At 54.5% G+C, this 15,289-nt stretch overlaps 6 protein-coding genes across 6 annotated transcripts; 2 read left to right on the top strand and 4 right to left on the bottom strand.

Annotated features, from left to right (window-relative positions):
- Positions 1 to 466: 466 nt before the first annotated feature.
- LAESUDRAFT_737172 (aminoimidazole ribonucleotide synthetase) lies at positions 467 to 3,325 on the bottom strand (the record flags this gene model as incomplete). The annotated part of the gene is made up of 10 exons (XM_040910766.1): positions 467 to 1,071; positions 1,131 to 1,334; positions 1,384 to 1,652; positions 1,710 to 1,890; positions 1,938 to 2,076; positions 2,141 to 2,292; positions 2,348 to 2,593; positions 2,655 to 2,942; positions 2,998 to 3,064; positions 3,128 to 3,325. The coding sequence occupies 10 exons, from the start codon at positions 3,323 to 3,325 to the stop codon at positions 467 to 469; spliced, it is 2,349 nt and encodes a 782-aa protein (XP_040763573.1).
- Positions 3,326 to 3,731: 406 nt separating this feature from the next.
- Positions 3,732 to 6,679, top strand: LAESUDRAFT_714546 (uncharacterized protein; the record flags this gene model as incomplete). The annotated part of the gene is made up of 3 exons (XM_040907077.1): positions 3,732 to 4,367; positions 4,419 to 6,648; positions 6,672 to 6,679. The coding sequence occupies 3 exons, from the start codon at positions 3,732 to 3,734 to the stop codon at positions 6,677 to 6,679; spliced, it is 2,874 nt and encodes a 957-aa protein (XP_040763572.1).
- A 553-nt stretch (positions 6,680 to 7,232) lies between these two features.
- On the bottom strand, positions 7,233 to 7,867 carry LAESUDRAFT_737171 (uncharacterized protein; the record flags this gene model as incomplete). The annotated part of the gene is made up of 3 exons (XM_040910765.1): positions 7,233 to 7,517; positions 7,575 to 7,706; positions 7,760 to 7,867. The coding sequence occupies 3 exons, from the start codon at positions 7,865 to 7,867 to the stop codon at positions 7,233 to 7,235; spliced, it is 525 nt and encodes a 174-aa protein (XP_040763571.1).
- Positions 7,868 to 9,410: 1,543 nt separating this feature from the next.
- LAESUDRAFT_726407 (uncharacterized protein) lies at positions 9,411 to 9,733 on the top strand. Its single transcript, XM_040909029.1, has 2 exons — positions 9,411 to 9,447; positions 9,511 to 9,733. Exons 1-2 carry the CDS (start codon positions 9,416 to 9,418, stop codon positions 9,671 to 9,673), a joined length of 195 nt encoding a protein of 64 aa, XP_040763570.1. The 5' UTR covers positions 9,411 to 9,415; the 3' UTR covers positions 9,674 to 9,733.
- Positions 9,734 to 10,693: 960 nt separating this feature from the next.
- LAESUDRAFT_701145 (uncharacterized protein) lies at positions 10,694 to 13,079 on the bottom strand. The gene is made up of 2 exons (XM_040906441.1): positions 11,606 to 13,079; positions 10,694 to 11,550 (listed from the first exon to the last, which is right to left on the bottom strand). Exons 1-2 carry the CDS (start codon positions 12,765 to 12,767, stop codon positions 10,916 to 10,918), a joined length of 1,797 nt encoding a protein of 598 aa, XP_040763569.1. The 5' UTR covers positions 12,768 to 13,079; the 3' UTR covers positions 10,694 to 10,915.
- A 1,310-nt stretch (positions 13,080 to 14,389) lies between these two features.
- On the bottom strand, positions 14,390 to 15,205 carry LAESUDRAFT_726404 (uncharacterized protein). Its single transcript, XM_040909028.1, has 2 exons — positions 15,134 to 15,205; positions 14,390 to 15,077 (listed from the first exon to the last, which is right to left on the bottom strand). Exon 2 carries the CDS (start codon positions 15,054 to 15,056, stop codon positions 14,685 to 14,687), a length of 372 nt encoding a protein of 123 aa, XP_040763568.1. The 5' UTR covers positions 15,057 to 15,077; positions 15,134 to 15,205; the 3' UTR covers positions 14,390 to 14,684.
- Positions 15,206 to 15,289: the final 84 nt, after the last annotated feature.

The following is a 15,289-nucleotide window of genomic DNA, read 5'->3' as shown; positions in this document are numbered from 1 at the left end:
CTGCTTGCGGTGCGCTCTTCAGAGCTATCTGCTGTACTTTGTATTCTTCCAGCATCTGTTCATCGTGTGAGGGCTTGGCCACAACGCTGTTATCATACTGTCACCGTCTTTTGGGACCCACCACTCCGCATGCTCTGCATTGTCAGGTTCTTCGTCCATCCTGCATCATTTGTCTCAGTAGAGCTCTCTCACGTTTGCTCCATCTTGGTTAATTTTTTCCACTGACTTCACTTTTGTGTTACGTGCGTCATCTGTTTCGTGGCAACTAAAACTATTATAGCGTCTCCTTCGGCGGTTACTTTTGTGTTCTGCGTATGATACATCTCAGATAAGCTATGTTGTGGCAACATACTGTTGAATCTGTTTTAATAGCATCACATAATGTATACGTTGCAGCGCTGGGGGTTCGCAGAGGACCATCAGTCGCATCCATTCGTTACCTGGAATAATTGACTGCATACCCGCTTCACGGTCTCCAAGCACCTAGATTGCGCATCTCAACGCCGCTCTGGCCCGTCACCTCCCCCATCCTGAATATCCTAGTTTCTCCAGCGTCATTGAGTGCTTGGATGACCCGGTTGACATTACCGGCATCCACAATGAGCACCATACCAATGCCGTTGTTGAAAGTGCGAGCCATTTCCAGCGGCTCAACCCCGCCGTGCTTCATCAAGAAGCGGAAGACTGGTGGCAGATCCCATGATGATGCATCGATGTAGCATCCGAGGCCCTTTGGCAATACTCTCGGGACGTTCTCGATAAATCCGCCACCAGTGATGTGCGACATCCCCTTGATAAGGCCCGCCTGCGCCGCCGGTAGCAGCGACCTGACGTAAATTTTTGTCGGCTCGAGGAGGGCGCGCCCAAGCGTGATATGCTCATCCCATGGGCAGGGGCTTGAGTAGGAAAGCCCTGAGAGGGCGACAATTTTTCGGACGAGGGAGAAGCCGTTAGAGTGAATACCGGAAGAGGGAACGCCAAGTAAGACGTCTCCGGCGGCGATGCCGGATTGGGGGAGAATGAGGTTCCGTTCAACGGCGCCAACTGCGAAACCAGCGAGGTCGTAGTCACCTTCAGTGCACCGATGTGAATGAATATGTGCGTGTTCAGGCTACGCGGAGTCTACGAACCTTCCTGGTACATGCCGGGCATCTCAGCTGTCTCGCCGCCGATCACTGCACAACCAGCTTGCCTGCAGCCCTCCGCAATGCCCTTGATAACCTCAGTCGCAACAGGGACGTCAAGTTTGCTACATGCGTAGTAGTCCAGGAAGTAAAGAGGCTCGGCGCCCTGAACGAGCAGGTCATTCACGGACATGGCAACCAGGTCAACGCCTGGACCAAATCAGAATCAGCTATTCTCGGCAAATATTCAGGCACTTACCGACAAATTCGTGTACACCGGCATCCATGGCGATGCGCAATTTGGTTCCGACACCATCGGTGCCACTCACCAGCACAGGATCGGTATATCCCACCGCTTTGAGGTCAAACACGCCGCCAAATCCGCCGATCTCGGCGTCGGCACCTGAACGGCGGGTAGAACGAACGAGAGGCTTGATAGCTTCCACGAGCGAGTTGCCTGCATCGACGGAGACACCAGCCAGCGCATACGTCAAGCCGGGTCCACCAGACGTCTCTGTCGATAGCGCTCTACTTGGGCCGAGGAGTGAGCGACGCAATGGCGGATCATGTGTAAATTAAACGTGCCGATATGCAATGTCTCGTCGGTACACTTTGCCCTCAAACGACACTTTATCCGCGCCCGCATAAGCAAGATCCAGCGCTTCGCGGAGTGTCGGCGCATACGCAGATACTGCGGCCACTCGGCCACCCGAGGTAACGATGTCATCACCCTTGAGCGCCGTCCCGGCTTGGAAAGCAACAACGCCTGCGGACAAGTCAGGGCAGAAAGCGAATCATGACGACGCGGCGTACCTGTGGGTAGATCACTGACGATGATTCGCTTGCCCTTCGCGTAGCTCCCTGGATATCCCTGCGAAGCGAGCACCACGGAGACCCCGAACCCGGAGCGCGTCTGCACGTGCACCGCGTCGAGACGACGTTCCACACAAGCCTGCGTAGCGTGCACGGGAGAGGTAAGCGTTGTTCACGCGTAATGCAGAAACGGGGGTGCATACAAAGAGAATGGCGGCGAGGTCGGTGTCGTCGCTGAGCAGGAGCACCAGCGCCTCCGTCTCCGGGTCGCCGAAGCGGATGTTGTACTCGAGCACCTTAGGCCCAGACGGCGTGAGCATGAGACCTGTGAACAGCATTCCGACGAAAGGGAAGCCTGCGTGCGCATCGACTAAGCGGGGGCACTGTACAACAACCAGCGAGACACATACCCTCCTTGCGCATCCCAGAAATCGTAGGCTGAAGCACTTCCCGCATGATCTGGTCCATAATCGCTGGAGTGGCGACTGGTGCGGGGGCATATGCGCCCATGCCGCCTGTGTTGGGTCCTGTGTCACCTTCTCCGATGCGCTTGTGGTCCTGCGCAGCGGGGAGGGGAACGATTGTGTACCCATCCGCGAACGCGAGCACGGAGACCTCAGGTCCCGTCAAGAGCTCCTCAATGACAACCTCGCTGCCTGAGTATGAAGATGAATATTATTCTCGTGGTATAATGTACACATCGGCGAGGGCGCAGACCTGCTGCTCCGAACACGTTCTCGACCATCATTTCCCGCAAACCAACGACGGCCTCCTCGACCGTCTCTGGAATCAGTACACCTTTCCCCGCGGCCAGCCCGCTGGCCTTGAGGACAGTTTTGAAGCCGCATGTCTTGACATATTGAATAGCCTCGTCGACTTGAGATGCGCTGAACACTTTGAATTTGGCGGTGGGAATCGCGTGCCTGTCCATAAACGCCTTGGAGAATGCCTTTGATCCCTCCATGCGGGCAGCGAGCGCACTGGGGCCAAACACCGGGATGCCAACTGGGGCAGGCGCTGTTGACCATCGGAGCCATCCTAGATGTGCGATGCACCGTACCTTTGCGAAAATAGGTCTCGATGCCATCGACCAACGGCTGTTCCGGCCCTGGGAGCACAAGCGACACCTACAGCGGCGTGTAACTGTGAGCGAAGAACATATGAGGACTGGCACGTGGTGCGTTACACACATCGTTCTTGACAGCAAAGTCGACAAGTGCTGGAAAGGCTGATGCAGGAAGGTCGATGTTGGTTGTCTTGGCTTCGTGCGCAGTGCCTCCGTTTCCGGGGCAGACGAAGATACGCTCGACGGTGTTAGAGCGCGCAAGACGCCAGGCAAGGGCGTGTTCTCGTCCGCCGCTGCCGATGACAAGGACGCGGAGGGCCATACAGACGAGGAGGAGGAAGGGACTGGAAGAGCCTGCAGGACGGGCTCTGGGTGGGTGAAAATTATGTGGGACCCCAGGGAGCGTGGACGCAAAGTGGGACGCTTCTAGGCAAAACGTGGGCGAAGAGGAAGAGTTGACGGCACTGTCGCTGCAATGTGCTCCTGGTCCTCACGCCCTCCCAGATAGTCCTACCCTCCTTCTCTCCTTCCTGACCATGCGATGGCACGACCAGGCGAGTTCTCACTCCCACATTTCCATTTACCTCCAGCTCACAGCCCACCAGCACTCCTCCAGTGGCGCTCACCCTCCCGCCAGTCCCTCCGCCGCCAACCCCCCTTCCGAACAAGAACACGGCGGTAGGAAGCTCGCGAAGGACACGGCACATCTGCTAAGGTCCCACAGCGGCATGGGGTTTCTTTCCCGCAGGCACACCAAGAAGGCTGCGGACGCGTCCGCTGAGCCGCCTCTATCCGGAAGGCCCTCCCTAATCGCGTCCGACACCCACAGCAGCAGCGGGAGGGACAAGGACAGCTCCAGTGAGGACCAACATGCCCGTTCGCCATGGGCGTTGTTCACCACCTCCATCATCCCCGAACCCCTCCACGAGTTGCCATCATGGTTTCGCACCGATCTCGATGCGTGGTCCTGCTCCTCCGTCAGCTCCTTCAGGTCCAGGTATCCGATGCACAGTCCGGCTGGTCCTCGTTGGTATCGCAATCACCACCTCTATCCGCCCAAGGAAAATCCCCAGCCATCGCAGTTCTCTCCCTCTTTCCCGCCCATGCTATCTGGTACAGAACGCTCCCAGGAGTCCATCCGGCTCCCAGGGGCCAACAGACCACCATCTACGTCACCCTCGCCGACTCCCAATTCCTCGCAGCTACGTATCATGGACCCCAATGGAAAAGTCAGGACTCGCAAGCTCTCTCAGACTGACAATGTGGACATGTTAGATGTAACTGACCCTTGGGGCCAAAATTGGCACCATGAGTCTCCGTATGATGTTGGCTTGGGCGATCGTAACGTCGTCTCAGATTCAGAGGTCAGAGGTATTATATAATATGCAATGTGTTGAAGGCTTACCCGATTGCAGAGTGATCCTCGCGTGCGCCGAATGAGTTTGAATGCCAATACCAGCCGTCACAGGACTGTAACACCTTCACCCTTATCACAGTCAACGTCTGCCCTACATCTGAATGCAGTTGATTCAGAGAGTCCTCACATTCCTCGTCGGCTGAGCAAACGTCGCAAGCCGTTCGTTGGTCTTTTCAGTGGACATTCTGAGGACGGTGAACATGTTCGTGCGAAGTCATCGTCCGCACCGCCCTCCTCAGCGACCTCGCCTTTGTTCAAGGACGAAGTCGCGCGGAAGAAAACGTCCAGACGCAAGTCCACTGCTGGCCTTCCGTTGACGTCTCCATCACTCTCATCTCTGAATGTCGACTCAGACCGCAAGGAGAAGCATGGCAGCTTTATGGGCCGACTCGCAAGACGGCTTAGCGCAATGCGCCAACCTGACAAGGGCAGGCTTTCAGATGGTATCGACAATGGCTCACCAAATGAAGTTGCTCCTAACGCTGATCCCAGGCCAGCAACATCAGGTGCTGAGGCATCGGCGGAGCCCGCAAATCACGAAGACATTCGTTCTGGAGGAAGCCTCGCGTTCCCGCAGCATGCCACACCGCCGTCGCTAGAGAGCGATTCGGCGCTGACGACGACGACGCCTACGCTAAACTCGTCGCAATCGCAGAGCATCGAAAATCGGGCCTCGATGGGCCACTCCGTCATCGAAGCTGCGCCGATGCTGGGGAATCTCTGCATTGCCAACCCCGACGAGATCAGCGCATCCTCGGGCGCCTCTCCTGTCGTGCAGCCCAAGATGATATCTGAATCAGTAGTTGTTGAAACTCCCAAGGTCAACGGCGCGACCCTCACTACAGGGGAGCACGAGGCTACTACCGAGGTGCCCGTTGAGCCTGTACCGGTCATTGTCGAGACGCCTGCTTCGCCTGAGATGCGGGAGGTGCCTATTCGAGATGTTTCTGTTCCCACAACTGTGGTTGAGGCATCTCCCACTTGGCCTCCACACCCCGCATCGCCGCCTCCTCCGAAGATCCAACACTCTCTTCCTCTAACTCCGAAGACTGAGAGACCGTTGTCTATGACGTCGGATCAGACGATCATATCGTCACCGGAGAACCAGACGCAGGAACTTCCATCGTTTATAGCATCCGTGTCGAACTTGGCTTCCGCCATATCCGTGGATGACCCTGCTCTGGCGAGAGTCTCTACCATTGCCAATCCTCCATCCCCGCGTCCTGTTTCTGCCACAATAAACCCTGCCAAGTTGATGGCTTTCAGCCAGCATACGTCAGAGTCCGCGAAGCATCATGATGAGTCTCCAATGAAGGTCAAAGAGAGCCTCCAGCATGTCAAGTCATCTAGCGCGACTAAGCGCAGGGAGACGGAGACCTTCATGCTTGTTCGTAGTCCCTCAGGCAGCTCGCACCAGCAGGGCGAGGTCATCATGGGTATGGGCGAGCAGTGGGAGGTCGTGGAGTCTCCCACGTCTGCTACGTTCGAGGCTGCGAAGAAGGGTCGGAGGAAGGAGCGCTCGGGCTCGAAGGAACGTGATGCCATTGTGGGTGGCCGCGAGGCGAAGATGCATCGTGCGAGCAACAGCCTCGATGAAACTGCTCCTCAGAACAGGCGGCAGCGCTCGCATGACTTCCCCGGGGAAATGGGCGTGCCGTCGAGCAAGTCTACCCAGATGCCAACTGTGGACAGCACCCATCGCGGGTACACATACGACACTGTCTCATCCACTCGTAGCCATGCGCGGTCCCAACTGTCTCACAGAAGGGAAAGCGAGGCACGCTCCACGTCGCGACATGAACGACATGCATCCGCCGGTGCCTGGCCTTCCTCTGGCGTTCACGATTATGCGAACACGACCGCCACTAAGGATGCTCGGGAGACAGACAGGCACTGGAAGACCAGGAGCATGACCTTCGGGGCCGATAACTCCGTAGTGACCTCGACGACGATAGGGGACTCGTCACAGCGCTCGTCACTCACGAGCTCAGACTCACACGGCGCGCGCATCGAGGCTCTCACTGAACTGCACCGGGCTACAACCCTTCCCTCGAAACACAGCGACGGATCGCTTCACCACTTTCCCTTACATGCACCCTACCAAGGCAGCCACACCATCCCGCAAGTCCATATACCCGTTCCTCCGGCCCCTATTATCTATTCCTCCTTACCACCTGCGCAGTCTCCATCGCGGTCTGGCCGCCGACGAATTTCTCGCTCCTTCTCTGGTCGCGTTCCTTTCCCTATCAAGGACCGTAAGTCCGATCCTCCTTCACTTACGCGTAATTATATTGGCAATCCTCTTCCTGATCCTCCGCGCATATCGCCATTCATGGCGTCACCGCTGCCGCCCCTGGTCACGACCGCGGCCGGGAGCGGATCCGCGCAGTTTGCAGGAGTGCCTACCAGATATTGATTCTCCATTGCATCAGCTTCGTCTGCGCTTTTCAAGGACATTGCTAGACATCACTATGCATCATCTTGCAACATCTTTACTGTTACGGATACTATCACATTTTGAACTTGCTTCCTGGGACCATTCATTGCGGATGTTGCGCACGCTGTATCTGCCAGTTTGGATCCTGTATTCATCTTTGCAGTAATGATTATTAACGTCAGTGACATGATTGAGTTGTTTGGGGTTTCTGCCCCGTACAGAATGAAGTGCAGTGTGCTTCTTGTTTTGCGGTACAATACAAATGGTACAATCCATTCCAGGGACTCATGCACATTACATCCAATGAATGTGATACAACAACGAGAGCAAACGAAAAGCGAAGAATGCTACCCCTCGCGAAAGAAGTTCGTCCAATCAGTCCTGTGATTGGGAGAATTGTCGATAGTCGAGGGGGAAGCTGATTTCTGGATAGTCGTTCCATTGGCGCTCTCCCTCGAGGAAGCGTCTCAGCTTGGCGACTTGTGAAGATAGATACATAACGATGATCTGCATGTCAATGTTGAGCTTGAGTCTCAGGATGTCCTCGCACGTTCGCAACGCTTGTGCGCGCGTCGCAACGAACATATTGCCATCGAAGCCAAGGCGTTTCAAGGCGTCGATGAGCTCGCTGAATTCCGAGCACCAAGCGAGGACGCCAAGCTGCAAAACATACCCGTCATGAGGGAACACTGGATGAATTTGCATGATCGGACGAACCTGTCCATACTGCTTGTATCGCGTGTACAGAACGTTCGGTGCGCTCTTCAGCGCAAAGTCAAACATCTGATTCTGCTCGATTACAGAAGGGTCCGGGATGCGTGTCGGGGCGACAGATGGGGTAGGAGGTGGCTAGTTCATGCTCAGATGCGAATGATCCTCTATTGGGCTGGAATACCACGTACCTCTGGCCGCGGCGGGGGATCCTTGAACCACTCATAGCCCGTATAGTCATACTCCTCCCCAAAATCAACCGTTTCCGTCGGTTTGCCGGAGGCGTCAAGCGATGACATGACTGGTGACGCTTGGGAATCACGTAGGGCAGCCTTCGCTAAAGCGAGCAGATGCTCGGGCACTGAATAACGATCGAACGCAAAAGCTTGAGATGCCCGCTGTGGAGCGATGAATATGGGATAACAGGAACTGTGATGCAGCGTTCGAGAAACGTCTACACTCTCCTCGTCGGGCAGGCAAGAAAGTGGTCGGTCTGCAACAAAAAAAACGTGGGAACAGATGTCAATATGAGCCGTATGCTGTCACACGTGTAACTGCCTACCGTTATCGAAAAGCGCGATTGGTGGCAAGGGCTGCTCGTGATGTCTGGGGGAAGTTGGCGAAGGCGCGCACGACAGAAACAGAAAATTCAGAGACGATCGCTAGTATTTAGCAAGTAAGTCACATTAAGCATCAAGCGTGCCACGTAATCTGAGCACAGTGCGTACCTTTGACGCAAGATCACACGCGAACTGGCTATGGGAGACGAACGAATGGATGCTCTTTCTGTTCTCAGCAACAGAGCAACGGTAGTTCGCGGAAGCACGCGAAGAGGGAGGACAGGAGCGAGGGCGATCGAATATCGAGGACCTTAGAGAAGATATAGGTCTTGTGGGTGGCGTAAAGAGGGTGATGGATGAGGCGCTTGATCGTGGGCTCTCTGGTACGTCCGACTGGTTAGCACACAACTGCATGCTCGTGAAGTAAGCATCCAACCCTAGCTAAGACAAATCAGACATACCTGGAGGTCCGTATCAAACCTCGATGGGACAGGCCGTAGGCGCCGTGGAGGGATCGATAGAGGTGGTGGTAAAGGCGGAGGGATAGGGAGAGGATCTTCCGCGTAGAATTCAAGATCCTTGACGTTGCGCGTCAGCCAGGAAGGGGAGGGCGGAGGAAGGGGAGTTGCACTAGGGGAGAAGCCGATGACAGTAGATGCTCGTGTAGATGCCGTTAAATCGTGAGAATCGACTCCTTCGTCACGCAGGACCTGAATATGATATATGTATTGAGAGAGCTCAGGATCTGACTCTTCGATGGCTTCGCGCAGAGGTGGAATGTCGTTGCGCGGAACTAACGACAAACGCAAAGAGCCGTTCTTGAACACGGACGAGAAGTCGATGCGGTCGAATTGGAGCTCTGGGAGGGAAAAGCACTCCTGCGGCGGGTCTGGCAGATGAGCAGTGGAGGCACTGAGCGGCTGCTGGTATATCTCTTCTGCGTGTGTCTGAGAAGATGAAAATAGGTGCTTTCTGGTAAACCTCCTGAGACTCTTCAGAGACCTGCGTGATGAAAGATGACTTGCGGAGTCAGGGAGGATGGTAGGTGACACGGCGGAAGGCGCTACCGGGACACGAGGGAGAGTGGGAATCTGTTCAGCGCTAGGGCGCTCCGCGGCTTCCTGAAGCGAGGCTCGGAGCTCGGAGAACTCGCACTTGGACGGAGACTCGACTGCACGAAATGGGTCGCTGTCGTAAAACACAGACGCAGTATCGTCTATCGGCGTTGCCTTTGTCGACGACCGCTCGCGTCGTGCGGGAGATAAAGGTAGAGGGGGAGATGAAGGAATGGGAGTGGTTGAATCTGCTGGTAATGGAAGGCGAGGGCTTGTGGGATATGTCGATTGCGACAGCTGATTGGAGTCTCTGCGGGACCTCTTTAGCGAAACACGGGAGAGCTTCCTCAGACGGGCGAAGGTGCGCGATCGGGAGAGGATCGATGAGTCCGCAGGTGCTTCTAGGATCAGCCAGTCAATAACCAGTGAAACAATCAATGTACGAGAGGCCTACCGAGGGCAGAGGAGGAAGACGCGGGATCAGCAATGAGCCCCGATGCACGAAGCTCGTCGTACGAGATTTCCTCAAAGTCGTCAAACAATGGCTCGGACGGTTGTTCCTCCGGAACAGCACTCAAAACCCTTCCACTGACGCTGGCAGCAGGCAAATGATCTAACAAAGGAGAGGACGCAGAGCTGAATGAGCCTGCCAAAAGCTTCGCCGAGGCACGCAGAGAGCCAGAAAGGCTAGGAGCGAGCCTCGACTGGACGCGATGCCTGGAGGAAGACGTGGTGACTTACAAGTCCTGAAGCACGGACTATTGGGAGAGAGACTTGCAAATCGTTCGCGTCGAGCTAAATGAAGGGAAATCAGGCGCGAAGGGGGCGTGTATACCACCTGGCTTCAGCACTTACGATAGAATTTCGGCAGGCGGGGCTATCAGAAGCTCTGACGAAATCGATTCTGCAGTTCACAAGCCTCGTGTACCCGTGAAAAGCTGTCTGCGCGTGCATCAAGCCCATCTAGTTCCACTTCGGGTCGGAGGGGTTCCAGAGCACCGTGTTTCATCAATATAATAACCATCAATGTGCGGCGGTGCGCCGATGGCACGCCAATCCGACGAAGGAGTCCGTTCATCTCAGCCCTCAAGCTCAAGCTTCAAGCTTCCAGGCCGGCAAACAGGTGAAGACGCATGAGATGTCCCTTCCGCTAAATGAAAACGGGGATTGAAGGGACGTTTCGGCCCATGCCATTGGAGCTGGGACAGCACACTTAAGTTAATTATACGCATTCTTCCCTGCAATCCGTGCACGCTTCGACCAAATGCCGTGCACAAACTTAAGATACCGACCCGCATCTGCATGTGTATCACTTCGCATACAGGATCTCACAATGCCCCCCCTGTCATTTCTCACCCACCATGCGTTCTGGCAAATGGAGCGCTAACAGCCTCACCTGTGATGCCTGTGCGCTGCATGAAAGTTGATGGAATGTGCCGAAATGGCGGCTTATCAAGTGGACCGCGTACCTTGAATCTATGAATGTCCGGCAATACTTAGTAATGGCTTTGTTTCTTCCGTATGAACGCACTGGGCTGTCCAATGTCTAGGGCAGCATGCAGGTCTGATATGGCGTCGAGCATGTGTACCGACAGCTTGACCCGAATTTAACGTACATGAATGCGAGTGTCATACATAGTAACTGATTTTCAAAACATCTCTGTAACGTAGAATATCACAGGAATTCAGCTACATAGGCGCATCACACTGAGATACTATAGATACTTATCGATCAATCCAGCAGCGAAGGCTCCTCTTCAATCGTCGCCTTTCGCCGTCTTATCAGCGCTCCCAAAGCACCAACCACCTGCGAGAGCCGTGATACTCCAAACCCATGAACGCGAGCGCGTTTCCTCATCGCCATAAATGAAATCTCTATGACGGAACCCACACCGGCGATTCCCCAGACTGTCGCCAAGGCCGCATAACCACCTCCAATGGAGAAGAACGTGCGACCTTGGTCAAACGGCCACTGCACGCCGATGCGTCTCGACCACGAGCCCTGCCCTACCTGCATGACCTCGCGCATGCCTCCACCGGCAACACCACTGACGCCGCCTTCGCCACCGTCGCACCACAAGACCATGCTCCCGAGTTCCTCTGCGCGCGCCCTCGCCTGTTCCCACATTGCATACCCAACGCTGGTATGCCATGTTCGTGCCGGGGCGAGGATAAGTGCAGGGCGTGAATCCAATGACGCAAAAGAGGAGGGCGATGAGAAATCGAGGCAGATTGAGACAGTCAACGGGATTGGCCGCGTGTAATTGGGCGCCCAGTGTCCTTTACTCCAGCCTTTGGGAGCGGTAAGGTCCAATGTGTACATGCCGGGTGGTTTTGAGGATGAAGTGAGAGAGAACGACTCGGCAACTGTGAAATGCCGTTAATTTGACGAGACTGCAATGAAAATACGAGCTCAACATACTCGGGACAAGCATCCGTTTGTCATATTCCAAGACGGGTCCCTGTTTAGAGAGGAGAGCGAAACTGTTTGTCCGCAACCCACTATTCTTGGTACCGTTCGAATGTTTGGATCCGGGGAGTAGTAACTGCTCGAAGCTGACACCAACAAGCTTGTGGTCATTCATGCGCTTCATAATCTCTTTGAAGGCGGCATCTTTATCTGCAGCAGTGTCAAATCGCACTGCTCCCTCAGGCCAGAGCATAACGCTCGTGCTACTCTGCAATTGTGTACTCTCGAGGATGAAGTCTTCCAAGGTCGGTGCATGAAGACGCTCCCCAGACCACTTTGGATCTGGAAGCACACACGCGACACCCAACGGCGTGGTGTACGGAGAGTCGGGAGGCGCAGGAAGAGAGCTGACAAAATAGGATGGGATCGCGAGAGACACAAGGAGCAGTGCCAAAATCAAGGCATGTCGAGGCTGTGGGGCTTTGGATCTGAAGTTATCGTGTCGTTGATTGTGTGCAGTGTTGTCAAATGTACCTGGAACCACTACCTCTTCGTCGGCATCTTCCACTGTGACACCGTCGAGATCATCCCCCACTGATCCTACTAACCATCTGCCGGCCATCTCAGAGAAGACGACAGCCCACGCCGCTACAACCCAATCAAGGCCCCACGATCCCATGATGGGACGGACCCAGTCATAGGGTCCCAGTGCCAGGACAGGACTCCAAGTGACGAGTCTTCCCACCGGGCTGATGTACGCCACGGAAGCCCAAACTGTCGCCCATATCGCCGGAAAAATGGTGATCGTGCTCCAGGGCGTTGGCGATGATCTTGTCAGTCGGAGCGCAAGCGCAACAGCTGAGATAGAGATGGTAGCCGTGACTGCAGTGAGGCAGGTGAGGACAACGATTGACATTGCCGGAGTGGACAATGCATGCAAGGACGGCTTGAGGTGGGTGACCGCTCCAGCGAGCGATAGAAGTGCGACTTGAGCAACGCCATGGGTCGTTACCTTCTGGCGGGGAACAAAGTATTGAACGTGCAAACGCAACACTGCAAGAAGCACTGCCAATGGAAAAAGGGGTGGAGTTATGGACAAAGCAGTCAGCGCGACAACTGGTGCAATGCCAAGATACACCGACGGATGTCGTACAATGAACGCTTCAAGGGACATCTTGGCCTTCAGCTGCAAGCTGGAGCAAAGAAGGAGTCAGAGACAGAGAGGCGCAGTCACTGGTCTCTCGATGCTTTGTACGGAAGAACCGAAGACTTCCTTGATCGAGGCTTGCTACTATCCGTGCTTGACGCAGCAAAGGCTTCGGTGCAAAAAGAGTTTGCTCTCGTAAGCCAGCTCGCTGGTTATCCGGCCCGCTTGAAGCAAATGTCGAATGCAGTAGCTTGGAGGTTGAATATTTGAATGTCGACGTTGAGGCCTGACGTTGAAAAGGCTTGAAACCTGGGGTCCACCGTGAGGGGGAGCGCTTGGAGACAAGCCACCACGACTTTGGCCGCGCCTGCCTTCCCATGGGGATATACGCATGTAATCAGCGGTACCATCGCTTCAATAGAGGAGAATGATTGTCGACGACACAAAGTTCTTTCATTAGTCTCACAACTTGGGTTCATCTAAACGGCCGCAGAAGCTCCTTCTGTGCGCAGCCGTTGGATTTTACTGACTCTAGTCATTAGACCGTGGCACTGCTCATCATGTGGAACTCGAGTGAGCTTCTCAAGTTGCGACGGACTCCGCTCAGAGGACTCTTCAAGTTCGATATAATTCGTAAGAGAGAATGAATTGATGTCCAGTCGTGTAAACAATACGTCCAGTAATGATGAGACAGAGAGTGGGCAACAGTAGCAACTAAGAAAGCTTACACGTATTGGTCTGTAACAGTACAATCGTGAGTATCGGCTGTAGTGAACACGCCAATTTCCAAAACTCACCTCGAGACGGCGTCACCGCGCATCGAGCTGGCTACAAATAAGTCTTTGCTTGCTCTTTGGAGGCTCGGCACAGCCGCAGGTGGGCCAGGAGCAGGTGCCGCCATTGGCCTCGGTATTGGCGCACTTCACGCTATCCTGCAACATCTTCAGCTACGCGAACACGAGCATGCGTTGATTGCTGAACTCACAGCCATGGCGATGAATGTGTTATGAGTTGGAAAAGTCGAGCGTAGCGTGATATCTGGGGTTCTAGACTAAGGGTCAGTAGTAGTATCGACGGCGCGGGCGTATTTATACCTGCAGGGCTTCAGACCGGAAAATAAATCATATTGCCGTCACCTGGCGATTCTGCTAGAGAGGGTCCTGCCGCGTATCAGTACTCAGTCTCTGATCAAGATCAAGTATCCGTTGTTTGGCATCATCTTATCGGACTGCCTTGCTTGGCAGACACCGGAATGCTTGAGTGTCTCACTGAAAGCCTCAAGCTGTCGTACCCTAGGCCCTGAGGATAGGTCCTGGCTGATGCCTGTGCCATCACTCAGCGTTCTGAGCACTCTCGGAGCAAACTAGCCCTACAAATTTCAACCAAAGTAGAAAATCTCACTGCGCAACGCAGCTATTTGTCACTGATCGTGGCGTTCCGGTATTAGTGAGGATGTCCGAGATCTGCAACATTACCTCCGAAAATGCGGACAGTCTGACCACTAGAAAAAGGGGAATTAGGATGCTATAATACATCAACTGACGTCAGAAATGTTACTCACAAATAGGAGAGGCGTGAGTGGACACCTTGCATGGATGCATCCGTTGCTCACTGGCGCCAATGGATCTGACAGACTAACATGCGAGCCAATTGAAAGGGCCCCATTATGAGATGATTGAGACGTTGCCGAGTTCTAGAGTTGGCAAAGACATAATACGTGGAGGTGGCCAGACATGAGACTTTAGTGTCATACCAGTCGCATCATCGGCGCACTTCTTGCGGGACTCAGAACCACGCCCAACTGTTCTGACTCTGCTAGCGAGCGGAACAACGGAGCTTGTCGCGTACCGCCTGATTCATCTGATCCCGGGTATTTTGAGCGTCGTCAGGGCGTCGATATGATGAAGCTTCTGGGGTTCACACCCCGCCTGTAGCGAAGCCAGGTTAGTGCGCCGCCGCAGATCGAACAGTCTCGAGAGGGCCCGATCGCGTAGCTGAACATATGGAGTTTGTGAAATGATATCCAACGTTGCAGAGGTGTCCAAGGAGCTCTTCATATAATAGCTTTTCGTCAGAAGTCCACCTTGCTGAAACACTCCGAGACAACGAAGCTTTGACGCATTTTAAGAAATTCTCAGGGCCTTGGTCAAAGTGATCATGCGCCGCATGTGCGTGAGCAAGTGGAAGTCCCTGAAGCAGGATGCCGGCGATGTAGACGCTGCGGGCCTTGGCTGGACGTTGTCGAGCCTCCGCAGCTGACATACAAGAGCGCGTTTTGGACATATCAAACACTGCTGTCACATATAGGCACTGCATCTTTTGTCACGAGATAGAAGCCTATGTGATCTATATCAGTATCTGATAATCCCCAGAAGTTCTGCCAGGGGGCGCACCAATGGATCTCATCGAGTTTCGTATCGACTGCCGATTAAGGCTAGTGCTGCATAGGATGGTTCTACGACGGCCGAGCGAACCCTCAATAGAATACCTCCCCAAAGGTACCTTATTCTCAGCAATAGAAGCGCTGTCCATAGCCTGCACTACGGGAT

The sequence above is a fragment of the Laetiporus sulphureus genome (genome assembly GCF_001632365.1).
Source record: "Laetiporus sulphureus 93-53 unplaced genomic scaffold LAESUscaffold_23, whole genome shotgun sequence".
Taxonomy (NCBI): domain Eukaryota; kingdom Fungi; phylum Basidiomycota; class Agaricomycetes; order Polyporales; family Laetiporaceae; genus Laetiporus; species Laetiporus sulphureus.
The sequence above is the reverse complement of the archived record's forward strand: the minus strand, read 5'-3'. Positions and strand labels throughout refer to the sequence as shown.